The 20,161-nt window shown below is 42.4% G+C and overlaps 1 protein-coding gene across 12 annotated transcripts in view; it reads left to right on the forward strand.

Moving 5' to 3' along the window:
- The window catches only part of WNK2 (WNK lysine deficient protein kinase 2), a 105,473-nt gene that overhangs the window by 21,433 nt on the left and 63,879 nt on the right, over window positions 1-20,161 (forward strand). For all 12 annotated transcript variants that reach the window (XM_075574910.1, XM_075574911.1, XM_075574916.1 and 9 more), the window contains 2 exons: window positions 16,199-16,371; window positions 19,709-19,929. In XM_075574910.1, the coding sequence (XP_075431025.1) occupies window positions 16,199-16,371; window positions 19,709-19,929 (394 nt within the window). The remainder of the gene's footprint in view (window positions 1-16,198; window positions 16,372-19,708; window positions 19,930-20,161) is intronic.

Raw genomic sequence — 20,161 nt, forward strand, 5'->3', positions numbered from 1 at the left:
ATGGGAAGGGGGTTGGAATAAGGGATGTTTAAAAATGATATAAATGCAGATTTACTCATTTCCAGGCTAAACGTCCAAAACTTAAGACCTCAATTAACTTGGCAATATATGTTGCCTAATTCCCGTTGGACCGTACGTGTACGGCAGATTTCAGTGCTGTCCGACAGCCAGCAGTGCTGACCTGAGCCTTTTCCAGGTACTATATGGTAACTTATTATATGATTAGATTCTATCAACATATTACATTCAACTGCTGTACGCTCCCCACTCCTGCTGTAACTTGCCAAAATGACTTCTGTAACTGAAGATTGGAAAAGCAACATGCTCTCGGGGTTAAGATAAGAAAATGTTGGAGTACTGGAGAGCTAAACAAAGAAGAATACAAAGTGTGTGTGTGTGTGTGTGTGTGTGTGTGTGTGTGTACAGCTTTCTGAACCGTTACCTCTGATACCTGGCAATAGGTTCTCCCCTTGGAGATCGACAATGTGAGATTCCAATACCTGTATCCTCAAGGTGACTCCCAAACATGAATCTTTAAACCCAACTCATTTTGACCTGAGCCACAATCCTATATCGGGAGACCTGCAGATGCGTGTCCTGACCACCTGTCACTCCTAATTCTTTCGCAATTAAATAATGAAGAGGAAGGTGTGTGTGTGTTTTTTTTCCCCCCCCAAATACTTCATAACCCTCACCTAGTAACTACCAGTTTAATTTTACCAGTGGCATAATATTCAGTGTAACCTCCACGGTATATACATACACATTATACCTTGTTTAAAAAGACCACATGGTTGTATAAAAAAAAATGTGACCTGCAGTATGTTTAACTTGCTTTATTACTAGACTAGCACTGCATTTCAGTATGTGTATGTTTTAATCCTCGTATGTAAAGTTAGCCATTTTTAAAATATACTGATCCGAAAACCTTCCCTCACTTTGTTCACCGTGTGTGGTCTTTAAAGCTCGCAATGACGCAGTTATTACCCAGAACAGGGGTGCGCCAGTCCTCAAGACTAGGTGGGATGGTTCCTTTCTGATGCATTTGTAGTCCCCCTTTTGCAGAGCAGTATTTGGGAGTGCCGTTTACTCTGCCAGCAGCAGGGGTGTTCTGAATGGAAAAGGTGGCCCAAGCATGTGACTACCAACAAGCACTATAGACAATTTGGACTAAAATGGTTCTAAAACATTCATGACACAGAGTAAATCGTAGCCATGGTAGCGGCCTAAGGCCTTTAATACTTCTGACCACCCTCCTTTACACTTTCCAGTCTATTGGTGCTTGGGACAAAGCCCTCTCATCGTTCCTCATCTATTACAAACTCCTCTCTCCTCTGTTTTATTTATTGGTGTACCTCAAGGCCCTGTACTGGGATCTCGTCTTGTATGTTTCTCGTCTATTCACTCTTCCATGGTGCCCTTTTGTATTAATGAATTTGACTTCAAGTATCCCCTGTATGGAGATGACACAACTATATCTATCCATGCCCAACCCCATATCTTCAATACAGTCCCAGGTCTCCAGCTGTGTCACGGGAATCTTCTCCTGGATGGTAGCTAGACGCCTTGAACTTGTGTCAACGACTGATCGGCTCATCATCCCATCTACATCATGCCCCTTTTGTGCCTCTTCCCTCAATCATTGGCACACACTACAATGTATCCAGTTCCTCAACAGTTGTTTTGGGTCTTATTTAATTCTCTCTCAACCTCTCATGCAATTGCTAAATCTTGCCATTTTCCACAACATTGCTAAAATGTAACCTTTTCTCTGTCAAAAATAATACATGCCCTAATCCTCTCCCGCCTGGGCCACTGCAACCTTCTCACTGGCCTCCCTGCCTCACCACTTTCAATCTGTTAGTGAGAAGTGATCCCTGAATCATTTTAAACAATCGATCAGTCTCTGCTTCATTCCTCATAAAAGCCCTGTTAGCCCCATATTGAACTCCACATTCACTACAGAAATCTTCTTCTCTTTCAATACTTTCCGCTCCTCTGCCCCTCTATCTTCTCTTTAATCTCTGTACCCCTTCTTGCTCTCTGCTCAGGGCCTGTCTTCTCTCCCATTGTCACTACAGCTCACACCATTAACCCTTCTCATATGTTGTACCTACCTTGGAAACCCTTTCCCTACCAATGTCCTCCAAGCACCTTCTCTATCTAATTTCAAAACCCATCAGAAAATTCACATGTTGCACAAAACCTGTAATTCGCCCTGGATGACACTACTCGCTAAACTTCAGTATGCTCTTATGCACACACCAACCAGGTAAATCAAACTACCGTTTCTGTTGATATCCCCCACATCTTAAATTTAAGAGCATTCTTCCAATTGTATATAAATGATTGATTTTGTAAACAATTTGGGAATTGTATTGTGGTTCTATTCATCTTGAAACATTCATATAGTATTTAATATTTTTACTTCATATGATCTTCATATATATACATAATGCTCCTATAACTTTCATTATACATAACTATCCAATATATATTGGTCAGTATGCACTTGTTTTTTCACTTCAGTGCAATTAATGCACTTTCACTTTAAATTCTTGTGCCACAATGCGATTCCTAATGGGATATGGTGTTTATTAATAAAGTTGATTTATATGTTGAGCCTTTGCACATGACACTGGGACCCCTGAGGAAGTTAGTTCAGTGCGAAACGCATGGAGGTTTACGTGGGTTTATCCGTCCATCTTGTGGGGATGCCGGCAGTCAATGAAGACTGTCGCACCTGGTCTTGATACATGGCGCGACACTAGCGCGACACTAGCGCGACCTTATCCCAAACGTGTTTGTTGACATCTACTGGACTTTTTGCAATACATGGCTGCTGGAACCCAGGGATTGTAATTTGACAATGGCTACTTTGTCACTTTTGATGAATTACTTTTATACATACCCCCGGGGTTTTTTCTTTTTGAGCTCTACGGTATATATTGCATTTTTCAGGTGATTCTATGTCCATTGTAGAGGCACGCGGCACTGCTCTATGCTGGACACATGTTTTTGATTTGAGCAATGTCCGTCTGTGTAGGTAATGGAATGTGGAATCTCCTCCGCAGGCGAAGTTGAAGTTCTTGGTAAATAAAGGGGGTCATGTGAAGTTTCTGCATGTCACGGGGCTCCGGCTGTGCATTCGTAGTATAATATTGCAGCGGATTGCTTCGCATGCCTGCTCCCCGTACCTCTGATTTATATTATACAAAGACTGGCTATTTACACAGCAATAGCCTGTTGTGACATCTTGTCTGGACGCCACATCCAGCAAGCCGGCGAAGGGGACACAGGATTTCACTGATAAATCCCTTTTTATTATTGATTTTATCCCTTCATTATTTTTTTATATAATGGAAACTGTAACACCCAGTGGGGGGAGGGGGGGGGGGGAAGAAACATTCAGAGTACCAAAATTCTAGAGATGATGAATGTTTAAATGTTCATTCTCTTTACTTTTGGAAAGATGTTCACTCCCTGCATCCATGCACGTGCAGCAATCACTAAAGGAGCTTTCCCTTTGGGGAAAATAGTAATAATATTTATTATTAGTGACATAGGTAAAACAAAACGCACTAAACGCCCTTCCTGACTTGGAATTTCTTGATATTTCTATTGAAACACAGACACCTAATCTTCTTCCGAATGCGTCCTATTAAAATACCTTTCATTTTTTAATGCATACTTTTTCCTGTCAAAACATTTATTCGCCGTTTCCTCCGTACTAGAAGAATGTAGTTATTGACTTGCCTCTACAACCTCGTGTGTGTGTGTGTGCGTGTGTGTCCAGCTTCCCGAGATACCGGCAACCCCTTCCGATGCAAGTATCTGTTTAAAGGTCCACGTACCGCACAGGCTGATGTCGCAGCTTCTTTTGCCCTGAGGCACTTTTCATATAAACATTTCTGCGCCCATCCAGGATGTTACTAGTACAGGGAGTCCTCGCTATTCAACGTTTCCCTTTACAACGAATGGCATATCCAACGCTTTACAATGCCTCACTATGGGCCGTTATCCGACGCCGGAATGCGTTATCCAACACTCCCCGCCACTGATTAACATGGGACTCACTTTACACCGGTTTCACTATCCAACGCTACTTCCAGAACGGATTCCGTTGGATAACAGAGGACTGTCTGGTAAGCAAGGGGTCACCGGAGCTGAAATTAATCTCTAAAGACCCCCTGTTTCAAAACTAGTCCAAAAAGGCCCAGGAGATAATGTCACTAACTGCAACATCATCAAATGTTCCTGTAATGCCCGTTTCGGAGCCCTACCAGTGGAGCAGATGCAGACATGCACATGATGAGATTATAGATATATTCTCCTGGAAACACTCCTGTTTAGCACGTGTTTACACATCAAATGACGCCTTTATTGCACCTGCCATTAAATGCACAGCAGCTAGTATTTTAAAAGTGCGATTTATGTTCGGTTATCCTTGCGAATAGGGAGAAAAATATCTGCTGTCTCACGTCTTGTAGCTGCTGTCTCACGTCTTGTAGCTGCTGGCACAGCTCCCAGCACCAAGGATTCGTGGGCTGGTAAATATTTGATGAGTTTATCTAGATAGCAGCCGCACATTGTATGACTTGGGGGAGGAGGGGGACTGGCGTTATGTATATACGTGTGTGTGTGTGTATATCTCTATATCTAACACACACACTGTATATCCACGTGTAGTGTGTTCTGAAATGAGGACCAGATCTTTGCATAATCTGTTCAGTCTGTTTGTGTGCGCGGACCCCTACTCTGCATGCTGCTCGCTCCCTGTTTGTGTGCGCGGACCCCTACTCTGCATGCTGCTCGCTCCCTGTTTGTGTGCACGGACCCCTACTCTGCATGCTGCTCGCTCCCTGTTTGTGTGCACGGACCCCCACTCGGCATGCTGCTCGCTCCCTGTTTGTGTGCACGGACCCCCACTCGGCATGCTGCTCGCTCCCTGTTTGTGTGCACGGACCCCCACTCGACATGTCCCATTACCCGGCCCTAATACCAGGTGTATGCGGTTGGAATGTGTGGGAAATAAACTAAACACAACCTGCATAAAGAAAAGCATTGTACTGTGAAATGTTTCAGAAATGTCTGGCATGTCCAGAATGGGACGTTTGGTTGTGGCCATTTCGCCACGACCTGCAGACAGACACCCTCTGCCGCTGGACACTGAGCCGCCGCCCACTTCTAACATAAGGGAAGTTTGAGCATGTAGGGTAGGGGGGTAACTTTAGGGGTTTTTGTGGTTAGTATAAGGGTTCAGATTAGGGACTTACCTTCGCGGGCGAGTGTCCCGGTGGCAAGGTGAGTAGTGGACAAGCGCCAGCGGTCATTCGGTAGCAACAAAATGTCAACGATCAAATATCCTAGACCGTGGCATATCCCGTCTTACTGCAAAATAGTACCGTCTTTATTAAAGTCAAATGCAAGAATTACTACACAGGCATATTTTTCATTTTAATTGTATTGGTTCTTGACAGAATGTACTGGAAACCGATTGGACATTGCAATTTTTATTGTGACCCAAATGTGCAGGTGAGCATCATCGATGCAATCTATCGCTTCGTAGGATTGATGCTTGACCATAAGGACGTGCGTTCTAGGGCGCCAATAAATCCAGGGCAGGGACATTACAACATTGCCCAGACTTAACCTTTTATTTTTACATTTCGAAGATTCGGATCTACTCTGTGTCTGCATTTCTAGGTACCGAAGTGAGCCCGTGAACGCAGGGGTCTGAAACTTTGATCCAGTAAAAATGCTCTAAGGAAGGGAAGTACCTTTTTAGTATGTTCTTGGTGTAATTGCTTCTTTAAATCATGTTGGGGGAAATTCTTGCGTGTAAATGTTACCATTTTGCTGTGTCTGTCGTGTTTCGCGTTTACCACTTTCTGAGACGCTATAGTTGCCTTCTCCCGGTGGGACAGACACCTAATGATTGTTTGGAGACCCCGGAAAAGGAAGTAACACAACTCCTTTCAAAACCCGGGTGGAATGCTGGCTCTGGTACGAGATTTGGCCGCATTTTCAAAGCAACGCGCCTCCTGCAGCTGGGAGACGCCTTACAGACATTCAAGTGACCGGGCTGTAGGGTATCGTGCGGTGCCGGAAAGTGTTCTGACATGAAACTGCTTAGTAAATACGGGCCTCTATCATTTCGTCTTTGACAGTCGAAGGTGCAGATGTTGCGCGCCAGTGGGTGATGCGGCCATTTTCTTGCATCGTCTGCAAGCAAAAAAGGGGGCGCAGGGCAAACACACTATTTCCCCCGCGGGAATGCACCAATGGATACAATAACGTCTGCTACATCTGTACAGCAGAAAATACATATGCTGGGTTCATAGGCCCATATCGGATTTAAACATTTCACCCACCATATAATAAAGTCCTGCTTACATTTTTTTTTTAATAATACTTGATGCTTTTTTTAAAGAAGCCAATTAAAAAATATTGGTAATTGGTCATGCGTGTGCTCAGGGTGTAATCACACAGACCTGCTAAATGGCTGCACTCTGAATGTGTTTCATGTCCATGTTGTTTATTGCCGACCCCTTAGAGGAAGGCCAGATTCGGTGCTGGCATTTTCGATGACGACTTCTTGGTATGCTATAAAATTGATTTGTGGCCTTCCCCAGGCTCTGTGACCTTTTATGTTTCTCAAGGATTGTGCCCAACTTCAATGTTATATGTATCTGCTATATTGTTTCCCCAAAGGAACTTCAATTTACCCTACAATAAATATTAATGACATTCACTGTGGAATGCAGTAACAATTCTTAGGGAATCCTATATTCTTTGACCTCATTACTTTTTTCTAATACAATGGGTTTATTGTTCTCTGTGGAGCGCCTGGTATAGAAGTACAGGTTCCTTAGAGACAATCCCAGCAGATTAAACAAAAAAATACCCGTATGCAGCATTTGATTATCTTTCTTAAACTAATTACCTAAGCTGCAGATCGAGCGGTTCTCCCGTGATCATCCAGCAAAATCCTGTTTCCCAGGGTTCACTAAATGGCTGCCTTTCCGTTTCAAATCAATCCTTCAGTCAATGTAACTCAGCAGCTACAATGTATCCTTTATATTACTAAGGTAACTAAATCAGTTTAGAGTTCAAAACTGCTGGGAACATTGGCAACAAATAATCACAAACTGGAAAGTGTTACAAAGATCTTGCACTGCTGGGGAGGTGGGCTAAAGCCTGCAATAGAAATCAAAAGATGCTCAGTATATTAACTCATTAAAAATGGCATTGAGTTGAATTTTAACATTTAAAAAATGTAGTAAGTATTATCAAAACTACAAAACGGATTTATTTAAAAACACGTGCGTGTGTAGGATATTGCATGGATTGCTCTTTTTTTTTTTTGGGAATGAACAATATTCAGATGTATGATGGCAAATTTTAGTTGGTGGGTTGGCTTTGCCAAACTGGACTCCATGTTACTCTGCTACTTGCAACAGGATTAACTGACGCCTAAAGCAAATGGCAGACTCTCCGTTTTATCTAAACTCATAATTTCTATTCCCCAGGTCTTCCTTTTTACCAATATCTGACCGGAATTAACCAGGTCCCTTCGGTCACATAGCTTTGATTGAGAAGGAACATCTGCCCATTAGCTTTAAATTGTAACTCGTTTGTGTCCCATGTGTCTTGCCACGATCCATTTAAAACCAGTCCTACCACTCTCCCTCTAATGGTTATAGAATTTCTTGTAATACTCGGCTGACGTTCAGGCGTCCCTTCTCATTAACACAATGAATGTTGCTTTCGAGAGCGCGTGTATTTCACTTTCCTCATGTATTTTTATTAAATTGGATATCGGTTTTCCTACGTGTATTAAACCTACAGTGACCAAGGTTTGAACTAATGTAGTTTTAAAAACCATAAGAAAATTGGAATACTGTAGATTAAATAAGCAAACTCTCCCCACTGGGAATGAAGATCTATTGTAAACCTTTTCATTCTTGAACTTGACGAGCTAAAATTAGTGTCTAAAGTAATATCCCTATTTTGACGGATAGAGCACATGATGCCTCAGAGTGGCTGGGAATTTTAACATATGGCTTATGTAGCTTAAATCTTTAATATTGTTAACAGTTAGACATCTATTCTTTGTGTCCCATTACACTTACATTTAAGATGCGTTTATGGAATATACTTCATTCTTACATATGTAGCCCCTCTCCCCCCACCCTATGGAAGGTGGTGTCACTACTAGGTGTGTGTTGGTGCATAATGCCTGTTGGCTTGCAAGAGAGCTCAGGTTCCGCCGATGTTGTGGGGAAAACCGGACAGGCTTTTTGAGGTCAATGCATAGTTCTTTCGCTTTGTATCAGTGCCTCCATCTTCAGCAGACTCCAGGAGAACTGGAGGCAGTCCCTGCAGAAGAACGATCACCTACTCCCCCTGATAGACTGGAGATTCGGGCCAGGAGTATAGTTGAACATGAAAATCCTTTATTCAGCAACCAGCATACAATGGATATACACTTATTACAGGCTCCTCTTAGGTCCCAGACCTCTGGATGGTCCTTTTGGTCAGCTTTGAGGCTTGAGGCCTTTCCTATGCTGCAGCCATTTTGCTGAGGACTGATAATCTAGTCCCACCCCAGAGGGCGAGACAACACTACTCCGACTGAATCAATTTTAGAGTTGCAGCTTCCCTAGTACGGATGGAGGGGGGGGGGGGTAACAAGGTCTGAGCCCATAATTGAACTGAACACAGACCCTGTCCCACCTCCACCCCTGTCACCCAAGGACGCTGCGGGGGGTGGGGAAAATCCAAGATTGGGCCTGACACTGCCTGCACATACCAGGACTTGCATGTCAGGGAGGGCAGACTGGTAGCCTGACCAGGCATGGCTACACATACAATACTAAAACCTCTTTCAATAACGCTATCTCCCTTTAGATTACCTTGCTTTTTAAAATCTGGATCATTGGTGGTCCAAAGAAATATTGGGTAATCCCCCAGCCCTTCAAAATTACATTCAAGCAGCGGTCTCCTGAATTAATGCCTTTTTTATCGGTCCCTGCATATGTTTTGAAGGCTGTGTTGTTTTTTTGTTTCTTTTTTTTGTACATTTATGACCAGTATTTAGAACGAGGCCAGAATGGCGCCTCACCAAACAACTCGTCAAATTGAAGTGGTTGGTAATGAGAAAGTTTGAGAACATCTGTTCTAAGGTTGAATTTTTTTTTTTTTATATATATATAAAGAATAATGGTATTTGCGATTAACAAGAATATGCTAGTTTAGAGTAAACTACAGATTAACGTAACAGATGTCCAAGATTAGAGCACCAGGACATTTCTTAAACCTCCCCTGATTGCTTTTAGATGAATGCAGTTTTTGGTTATTAGAATACTGTACCTTCAATGTAGCACAGGGATAGCCCACTCCAGTACTCAAGGGCCACCAACAGGTTGGGTTTTCTGGATATCCCTGCTTCAGCACAGGTGACTGTCACTTGTGCTGAAGCAGGGATATACACAATACCTGCCTTGTTGGTGGCCTTTGAGGACTGGAGTTGGCTATCCCTGCAGCTTCAGCACAGGTGGCTCAGTCTTTGTCTGAGACAACTCTGCTGAAGCAGGGATATCCTGAAAACCTGACCTATTGGTGGCCCTTGAGGACTGGCGTTGGCCACCCCTGTGTAGGACATATGTTGCCTTTTCTCCTCTCTTGCCCTTTTTTTCATTTGAATCTAAACTGCAGACATTGGTTGCATTTTGAAACCTAAGTTGTTAATGTGCTGGGCCTGTTCTATACTGATTGCACAAGGAAGCATAGGGAGAAGTGGTGAAGCTGAACCAACAATGCAGACACAGGTGAGCTTTCTGGCTTCCAGCCGATCGCATATTGAATTGTGTTTAGTGTAGGAATGCAGCTTCTAGCCGGGAAAGATGCTGAAGTATTTATTTATTCAGTGAAGGTGCTTTGGTTTGGAAAATTGTTGTAAACTATTGGCTTTGATATTTTTAAAAGGTTTAATTTAGTTAAACCTCAATTAACAACTACAGGCATACCCCCGATTTAAGGACACTCACTTTAAGTACACTCGCGAATAAGTACACATCGCCCAATAGGCAAACGGGAGCTCACGCATGCGCCTGTCAGCACGTCCTGAACAGCAATACCGGCTCCCTACCTGTACCGAAGCTGTGCGCAAGCGGGGAGACTATAGAGCCTGTTACAAATGCGTTATTTACATCAGTTATGCACGTATATGATGATTGCCGTACAATACATGCATCGACAAGTGGAAAAAAGGCAGTGCTTCACTTTAAGTACATTTTCACTTTACATACATGCTCCGGTCCCATTGCGTACGTTAATGCGGGGTATGCCTGTATACACTTATACACTTTTGGTAACCAAAGTCTATCCTACTTCATGAACACCCTAATATTAAGGAATCATATAATCCGTCTCTTGCTCTAGAACTCCTCTGGTCTTGGATACGTAGACACCTTTTTATTTTGTTTGCCCTGTTACTTTGCATTCCAGATTTCCTGTTCAGTAGTATTAGATCTTGACGTCGCACACTGATACTGTATGACTGGGGTTGCCTCCCTTTTTCAGAATTGTACGCTTTTACCATTGGTGGATTTTTTTTCTGAATATTGCATGCTGCTATACAGACGTATAGATAGATGTACATTTTGCATTTGATATTTGTAATTTTTTTTTCTGTAACGAAAATGCCAATTTTTGGACGTAGCTACGCAACTGATGTAAGATTTATAAGGTTCATATGATCACTATTGGTTGACTTTTGCATTCATGATTTGGGCTGCGTGTGTTAAACTGTACGCTAGTGATTCACTTCCCTTGTTTTGTGGTTGTGAGGGATATATCTAAATAAGAGCAGGTACTTTATGCAAGTAACACATTTTAAGGGTATGCTACTGCAAAGATTATAAACTGCTGAGGATTTGGCCTTATTCGCTGCCATAATGGCTATTTAATCTCTTTGACACTGAGGAACATATACTAATCTTTCTGGGAGGAATAATCCTCCTTCTTTTTTTCACTTGATTAGGTTGCTTATTTGTATGGTCATTGTATTCTGAAAGCGTTAATCTACAGGCTTCTTCCCTCTTACTTTGCTCTGGAACCTGGAAGAAGAACATTTTTCTCTATTAAATGGATGTCCTGTGACTTATTAAACGTTTTAGTTTTGAATACAAAATGAATTAGATTCCCCTTCTGTTGCCTGTGCATGTTCCCCTTCTTCTGTTGCCTGTGCATGTTCCCCTCTTCTGTTGCCTGTGCATGTTCCCCTTTCTATTTCTTTGTGGCCAAAACATCAGCATTTCTTCAGTGTGTAAAATGAAACAACTACTTTTGGAAAACCAAGCGGTCTGGTTTGGCACAGGCTTCCTGAGAAACGTAATGGGGAGCGAGTGGCTGAAGCTGGTAAATGTCAAACCGTCGGTGCTACTGTCCATTGTGTATCACTTACTCCCTAACACAGACCTCACAAAGTTAGTGTTGAAACCCTGTGCAGACCTGTGGCAGCATTAACCCATGTAAAGGCGTGTCTGCGTTGTCTGAAACCTCTGCACTCTCTTTCTGTTCAGGGTCCATATGTGAGCACAGGCAGAATACACGGGTAGAACACTTTCCTGGAGCCACGACAGAGGTTCCCTTGAGAGATGTCCTACCTCGTCCAGCAAGAAACACGACCTCGTTTTCTCGTTTTATTCAATTTGTCGACCTTTGTATAGTTGGCAAATTTCTTGAAAATCACGGTGGTCTTCGCTGAGATTCATACGGAGCACCACGTTTTCCACGTTTTCCACGTGCTCGGGTTTGACTTGTGGCAAAAATAGGACTGTTGTCAGTAAATTCTAGGTGACCCATCTGCAGTGGCAGATTTCCCATTAGCCCCGGGCCTAGGGTGGCAATTTTGGGACCGCAAAAATGTCCACCCCCATATACTTTTTGCCACGCTCTTGGGCTTGATGGAAAGCAATTTTATCTGTTGCGTCCCTCTCATTACCTACCGCCCCCTCCTCCATCTGGACCGCATTGAACGTCACCAACGTAACATCACGAAGTCTCGTTGCCATGGCAAAGTGACATCATGCAACATCCTGGTGGTGACGTTCTAAGGTTCAGAAAGAGGAGGGGGCAGCAGGTAAGGAGGGGCCGCAACAGATACGTGCCTAGGGGTGGTGGATATTGAAATCTGCCGCTGCTCACATGTTCACGGTTGACTCCTTCCCAATTCAATGTGTTGAGCAATTCTTGTGGTGGTGCTTTGGTGACGTGTCACACCTTTGCTGATTCTTCTGCATCTTATTGTAAAAGAATGGTTGCTATGGCAGTATCGTGGTGTGTGTGTGTGTGTGTGTGTGTGTGTGTGTGTGTGTGTTCCTTTAAAGGGGAAAAAAGTCTTGCTTACCAAAATAAAAGCCCAGATCAATATAATTGATATATGATGCTTTGTCTATTTGCTGGTCATTGCAAGATATTATTTAATGTACAGCAGAGTCTCATTTTGGCTGATCAGCACATACAATGGTATTTGGATAATGTTCAAGATTAGTAGTAATGCAGGGAATAGATTACTTTTCAAAATCTAAGTGACGTTTTAGCCATTGTTTGTGATGCATCAACCTAGGAGTGACTTTCGGAATATCCATTGTGGCAAGTGATGGATGAGATCTAACTCCTTGGTAGCAGCCGCAGTATGTCGCAGTCTTCTTTGCGCTATGCACCAGATGCGTTTGCAACATCTTTATACTGTGCATCCTTAATAAAGGGGGTGGTTATATACAGCTACAACTTCTAACTGAGAGAGGTGTCTGCATCAGAGGCAGCACATGTTAAGAGTTGTGAATAATCTCAAAAATGTGTGTGAGATATCTAGATCCCACGAATAGATTTGTATGTCTTCCACAGACAAATCAAACCACTGCCTTAGTTCTTCCCACTCACATACCATTTGTGATGGTAAACTGCTGGTGGGAATACCAGGTACATTCCCGTGTGAACATTTGGTGTCACTTTCAGCTTTCTGTTAATTTTGTTTTCCCCGTGACTACCTGGCAAATTTGCCTACAGGATTACACATGTGCAACGCTAACAGAATCACTGGACTTGCTCCGTCGTTTTATCCTCTGGACTTCGCTGTTTGAGCAAGGTCACTGATACTTCTGAAGATGGAAGTGGTTGCAGACCAAACACAATTAGGTTATACTTGGTAAACATGTGACAACCCCACTCATGTAAAGTACAGCAAAGGGATTGCTCTCCAGGGCCTTAGTGTGCTTATTTGCATACAGTGTTTGCTGATTCCAGGATGGAAATGTTTGAGCAAGGCAAAAAAAAAAGGGGTTACTGAAAATCGATGGTAGACTTAAAATGGTCACGAGGCATTGTAAGACCTTAACCTTCCTTATTGCAATGCTTTGCAGGTCCAGACCGTACAGAGATGACCTATTTCTTGTGCTTGCTAACTCTGCAAGGCACCTTCCCCCTGTTCCACATTCCCATAATTCTCTCTCCCTGGCTGGAAGATGGTGACTAACACAATTGTTGATTGTTTCCTTTTAAATGAACATGGCATTTCCAATTCTTGTGGGAGTGATTTATTCTGATCTCATCAACGTTCATATCGGCCGTCAATAGCAATGTGGTTTTTGATGATCATAGCATGCATCACAAGTTGCATAACCATTTCATCTGCTTTCTGGGGATGACCTATTTTACCTCCTGGATTTCACTTGAGCGTTCTCTGGAGAGCACGTCCGGCACACTTCTATCCAGGGAGGTGTCTCCACCAGTACAATCTGGATTTAATCAATCCAATCGCATTTTGCAATCCTTTGCCAAGGAGAATGTATACAATCTATTAAGACCATTTCTTTCAACCAACACATTTACATTGTAATGAGCAGTCAGGAAAAGCACAATGTAAACACGCACATTATGTATTAAAGAAATGATTTCTTTAGACTGAGATAAGTGTAACCATGACTTTAAATCCAACCGTACTTTAGGGGGCAGCTCACATATTATGTCAAAATAACTTTTCTACTATTAGCTTCTTTAAAGAAACCAGTAGTGCTTAAAGAATAATTTTTTTTTTAAATACACATTTGCATCGGGTCAAAAATAATGATCCCTGAATCTAAACTCATCAGCCGCTTATTTATCTATTTGACTAATGATGGCTTCACAAGAACTATTTAACCAGTAGACAAACACCTGGTTTTGAGGACCATCTAAGGACCATCTAAAGTCTGTTGGTGGGAGAATATTTATCAAAGGTTGTAGGTACCATCTAAAGTGTAAAAGAGAAGAAAACAAAGCGCACGACTCTCATAGGGTAAATAAGTAAATATATTGTGACAATATAGAGTGTAAGAAATGCACGTACAAGGAGGTTATTCAAACGGGTAGGGCATGTTTAGGGTACATGTTACCACTCCTGGATACAGGTGACTTGCTTCATGAGGGAAAGTCTGCATACACAGCCTCCGGTCCGAGAACTTTCTCATCTGTTGCAGCATGAAAGGTGGGAGAGGGCTTTAGATGCAAAAGAGGTACAGAAGACATCCTTTAGTCGGCCAGGTATATAGGAAGAAATTAGGGCTGAGATGTAAGGAGAGGCAGAGGAGTTTATAGACGAGAGGCGAATTATGTAAGTAGTATGAGATGTAATAGTAGGCCAGGAGAGGGATTTCGGCATTTGTTTATTTTATTAAAGAAAGAACACGTCCTGTGTTGAAAGTTTGGAAGGGGTTAGTTTATTTTTTAAAGGTTGCAATGCATTCCAGCCGTGTAGTTGTGTTTGATACACTTTTCCAACTGCAAGATGCATACGCCTTTTTGCTATAGATCATGAACTGGTCTTCCAGTTGATTTGATTTTTTGGGTACATTTTGAAAATTTCACATTGAAAATGTTTGTTTTTTTGTTTTGAAATTAGACGAAAGCTGTGAAATGTTATCGTTTTTGAGAATTGTATTCACACGATCATGAAATATATTTGGGGGTTGGGCCAAAAATTGCAACTTTTGCATCGTTTGCGAAAGTTGAAAATGACACACGCGAGCGCAAAGCGAAGACTTATGTGAAATGTCCGTTCTCTGTGATCATTAATACCAACCCACACAGGAGAATGTGCAAGTAGATCTTCTAGTATAAATATTTAATTTCCTATATATATTGCTTTTTGTTTTCTTTTATCTTTGGTCGTAAAGGAAATACGATTTGGAGTGGAGAGTTTTACTGATGCTATAAACAAATACTTTTAATAAGTGTTTTGTGCTCATGTAAAAAGATGCAAAGTGTGTGTATGTAGACTCTCAATCCTACTCATCAATACTTATTAGGCAAGCTGGTTTTGCCAGTGCAGTAATTGCTTATTCTGCTTTCTAAGATCATTTATGCTTTTCCAGTTATCTGTGGGTTGTGATGGGTTTCCATAATTTACACCCAGCTTTTTGTCTTAATGCATTTTACAGCTGTAAAGCTTTATTCTTCCATATATCGCACCTAAATAAATCATTGTGTAAAATTTTTAAAAAAAGTACACATAAACACACGCGTACATACACACATACACACATACACACATACACACATACACACATACACACATACACACACACACACACACACACACACACACACACATACACACATACACACATACACACATACACACATACACACATACACACATACACACATACACACATACACACATACACACATACACACATACCTCCAAATTCAAAGCAGAACACCTTACCCTCCTCTCGGACATATAACCATCTTGTATCCTATCTGCCTATTATCTTTCAGCTGAGGTCATGAAGTCTGCAAAAATAACAACCTACAGTTGTAGTATGCCTCACTGTTTTCGGTCATTTGAAAATATCTTCCACCCCCCCCCCCCTCCCCTTTTTGCTCCATTGAGGCAGATACTGTCCCAGACACATCAGTCCTTGCTTATTTGTCTGTGGCATGGAGGATAAGTCCTTGCTATATCTGTAATAATGTATCACCATGTACAATACATGCTGTTATGGCTTTATACATGTGGCAATAATGCAGCAAGAAATACAACGTTTCACTTATTCTGTATTGATGACACTGGCCAGTTTAATACCTACAATGCACATGAAAGATACATTGGTCACATACCAGCTCCCCTCTGTTTTTTAATCCATAGGACCGCAAACTAACAAAGTTGGAAAGACAAAGGTTTAAAGAGGAAGCAGAAATGCTGAAAGGTTTACAACATCCAAATATTGTTCGATTTTATGACTTCTGGGAATCGTGTCTTAAAGGAAAGAAATGTATTGTTCTTGTTACTGAGCTCATGACGTCCGGGACACTAAAAACGTAAGTGTACTCGCCGCAGGTAATGATTATGTAGAAACATATAAATTGGTGTGTATAAAGGAATTAACACTAATGCTACGCAAATGTTGTATGAAACAATGGACCTCCCGCAAAGAGCTGACAATCTAGTTGGACATGGGATAACGTTTCGGTTTCCATTGGGCCATCAATGCTTACCCTAATTAAGGTTTTGCAGGAAAGAGGCCTTTGATGTAAAACCTTTTCTTCTATATACTGTAGGCACAATATACACTTTGAGGTATGTATGTATATTGTCAGACTGCACTATGCAACAATGAATATAATTAACAAGATGTGGGGGGCGCTGGATTTGTCTGGGGGGGGAGGGGGCGCGGCGGTTGCCCCGCGCTCTTCCCCGAGGCATTTAAATTTATGTGCCGGGGGATCGCATGAGGCCTCTGCAACTCTAAAACGTACCTGGACTCTGCCGGCGTCACTTGTGTCCCTGTGTCCCTGGCAACATGGTGTCAAATGACGCCGCGCAAGGTAAGGAGGGGGCTCAGAACGGAGAGGAGCAGGTGGGGGGCAGCAAGAAAAGTTTGCGTGCCCCTGATGTAGTGTATATTAGAAAATGTGTGTACAAAATCCTATGTGCTGCCTACCGCGCACTCTATTGTAATTGTGACGCACTTTGCGTCCCATTGGAAGAAACGCTCTATAGAGGAGGGTGATGGTGATGATGGTGGTGATGATGGTGATGGTGGTGGTGGTGATGATGATGGTGATGATGGTGATGGTGATGGTGATGGTGATGGTGATGGTGATGATGATATGCACAATTGTGGGAATCTCCAAGTTTTTAAAATCTAAATGTAAAATGTGCGCACACTAAAAAAATAAAACGTTCCCTCCCACCCATCCACCCGCCCAAAAATTCACAAGTCTCTCTCCGCCCCTTCCCCCTCCCCCCCCCCCCCGTTCCATAGGTAGGAAGCAGGGGGTCTCCGGAGCTGAACCGCATTAGTTAAGGCTAAGGGGACTACTGCTTTCTGAGTCCTCCTCAGGGGGTGCCGGTATCTCTTGCTCAGATTTGAAATGTCCAATCACATGGGCCAGTATGAAGCCCTGATGTCATAGGCGGCTTCCAATTGGCCCATGTGACAAGGGGCTTTAAATCTGGCAGGAGGTGCCAGCACTCCCAAACAGAGGTATCTCAGAAAGCAGGGGGTCCCTGGAGCTGAAATTAAGGTTAAGCACTGGAGACCCCCTGCTTCAATCCCACATGTAGAGGAAGCAGGATTGCTGCTACACTTTCCCTCTTGCTGCCCGCTGAGACAGGCCACCCGAGGCAGGGCCTTACCTGCTTACCGACTGGCCTGCTCATGGCAGACACTCAAAATACTGCTACCATACAGCATGTTACTACACAGATTAAGCTCTGAGACCGCACATCTCTGAGACTAATTGTTCCGCTTGCGAAGAAAGTCGCAATGCTTTGCATTAATCCTGCTTTCTTTGCACAGGATAAATAGAAATCTGTTTGCATGCATAAATTACTTAACCGTCCATCAGCGAAAAGCAGAAAGGTCTCTGCACGTCTGCATTGAGATGCTGAGCACATAAATACGGCCCTTTCTGCACTGGAATCGGTACCATGGAGTGAGACTAGGTACTATTTTTTTGCATTTTGTTATCCTGGATTTTTTATTACTCAGACTAGAAGCCAGAGGATCATTTTCTCCAATGGGAAGTTCCACATGATACTATATCGGGGGCAGAAGAATGGCAATTGCATCTGAAACGTTGCCCCCCCTTATAAATTTTGATGCAAATATGTTGGTCTCCCTGGCTTTTATACTAATCTATTTTTTTTTTTTTGTTAGTCTTCTATTTTTGTTTTTGGCTTTCATCACTTTTTTTTATCATCTTTTGACATTCACTGATGGACCGTTAATTGGATGGACCAGTAATTTATTCATACATGTAAACCTACTTCTATTTATCATGTGCAATTAAATCAGGATTAATGCAAAGCATTGTGACTTTGCTACTTAATTGGAACCAATTATTGTCTCTGAGATGTGCGGCTTCATGTGAAGCTTAATCTGTATGGTAACATGTTGTAAGATAGCAGTATTTGGAGAGACTACCACAAGAGCCTTATATCGACCTTTGACTAAATAACAGAGACTCAAAGTTCATCCACAATCGATCTTAAATCAAATGAAAGCTCCAAAAAGCGATGAATCTGCTTTGCACAGATGACAGGATCCTGCAGGTTACACAGGGCCCCAGTAGGTAATCACAGACCTTGAAAGATAACAAACATACAAACATAAAGACATGATGTAATCTGATTACTAAAGTGACACGCTCCCAAATAGCTGAAATGCACGTACAGAATGCCGATATCAGATAGACGTTGGGTAGGAACACCTGTGCCCTCTTTGGTCACTGCAGTCTTTTCTCCCTGCCCGCTGGCTCCACAGACCTCGAGCGTCAGAGGGACGGCCGTGAGTAGCGTCTCCTGCGAATTGAAGTCTGTGGTGCTGCGCAGGGTTTGATGAAAGACCGCCAGAAACTCTACAGAACACTGTTGGTTCCAAACTTTGCAAGTTTATTGGCTTCTTCAGAGGTTTTGAGGAAGCCAATCTGTTGGTGAAACGCGCAAGGTTCGGAGCTGTGATTTGGACGATAAAGCATTCCGTAGAGACTCTCGTTCTTCAAACCCTGCGCTGCACCACGAAGACTTCAGATCGATGGAGACGCTTTGCGCAGCCGTCTCTCTGACACTCGGTCTGTGGAGCCAGCGGGAAGGGAGATAAGACTGCAGTGACTGTTCAAGGAGAACGCGGGGGTCCCTACATAACACCCTTCGTCTATCTGATATCGGCATTCTGTACGTGCATTTCAGCTATTTGGGAGCGTGTCACTTTAGTAATCAGATTACACCATGTCTTTTTTTCTGAGTGCTGACGAATAGATATATATCTAGATCACTATCGGATATGTATATTGGTTTCATCTTCTACTTCATCTAATGGAGAACAGTAAATGTTGTCGAATCCTAGGCTTATTTGGGAAGTTCTCAGCCACCGTATTGACTTTGTTCCAGGTCAATACTTTTTCAACATGTTTGATTTTTCAAACATTTATATAAACGAGTTCCACTCCTGGATTTGGCTACAATGCTTTGTTATAAGATATTTCGGAAACATGAAATCTACATTGAGACAATTTAATTTTGCAAATATGTTGGGTTTTGGCAGTAAAATAAATCCTCAATTTGGAGAAACTGGTGCTTTTTGACATTTGGGATTAGTTTTAATTTTGTGGAATTTAACCTTTTAGTGACCCTGTATTTTGATTGTTTTAGGTACTTGAAGAGATTCAAGGTGATGAAGCCGAAAGTTCTGCGCAGTTGGTGCCGTCAGATACTGAAGGGTCTGCATTTTCTCCACACGAGAACCCCGCCGATCATCCACAGGGACTTAAAATGCGACAACATCTTTATTACTGGGCCCACCGGCTCAGTGAAAATAGGCGATCTTGGCCTCGCAACCCTAAAACGAGCTTCATTTGCTAAAAGTGTAATAGGTAATAACTACTAAATTATGATTCCATCTTAAAGCTGCAGTTCAGTCTTTTTTTTTTTTTTTTTTAATTTATTTTTTTACTTCAATAGTTTCATGTGGGCAATCTCTAATTACCTAAAGAACTGTATAGCTGCAGCTCAATTCGTTCTCCATGTATTGATCGGCGAAATTTGGTGACATAATTAGTGAAGGGATCTGTTTTTCTTCTGCTTCTGTCTCTCAGTGGAAGCTCA

Source organism: Ascaphus truei, chromosome 17 (assembly GCF_040206685.1).
Source record: "Ascaphus truei isolate aAscTru1 chromosome 17, aAscTru1.hap1, whole genome shotgun sequence".
Taxonomy (NCBI): domain Eukaryota; kingdom Metazoa; phylum Chordata; class Amphibia; order Anura; family Ascaphidae; genus Ascaphus; species Ascaphus truei.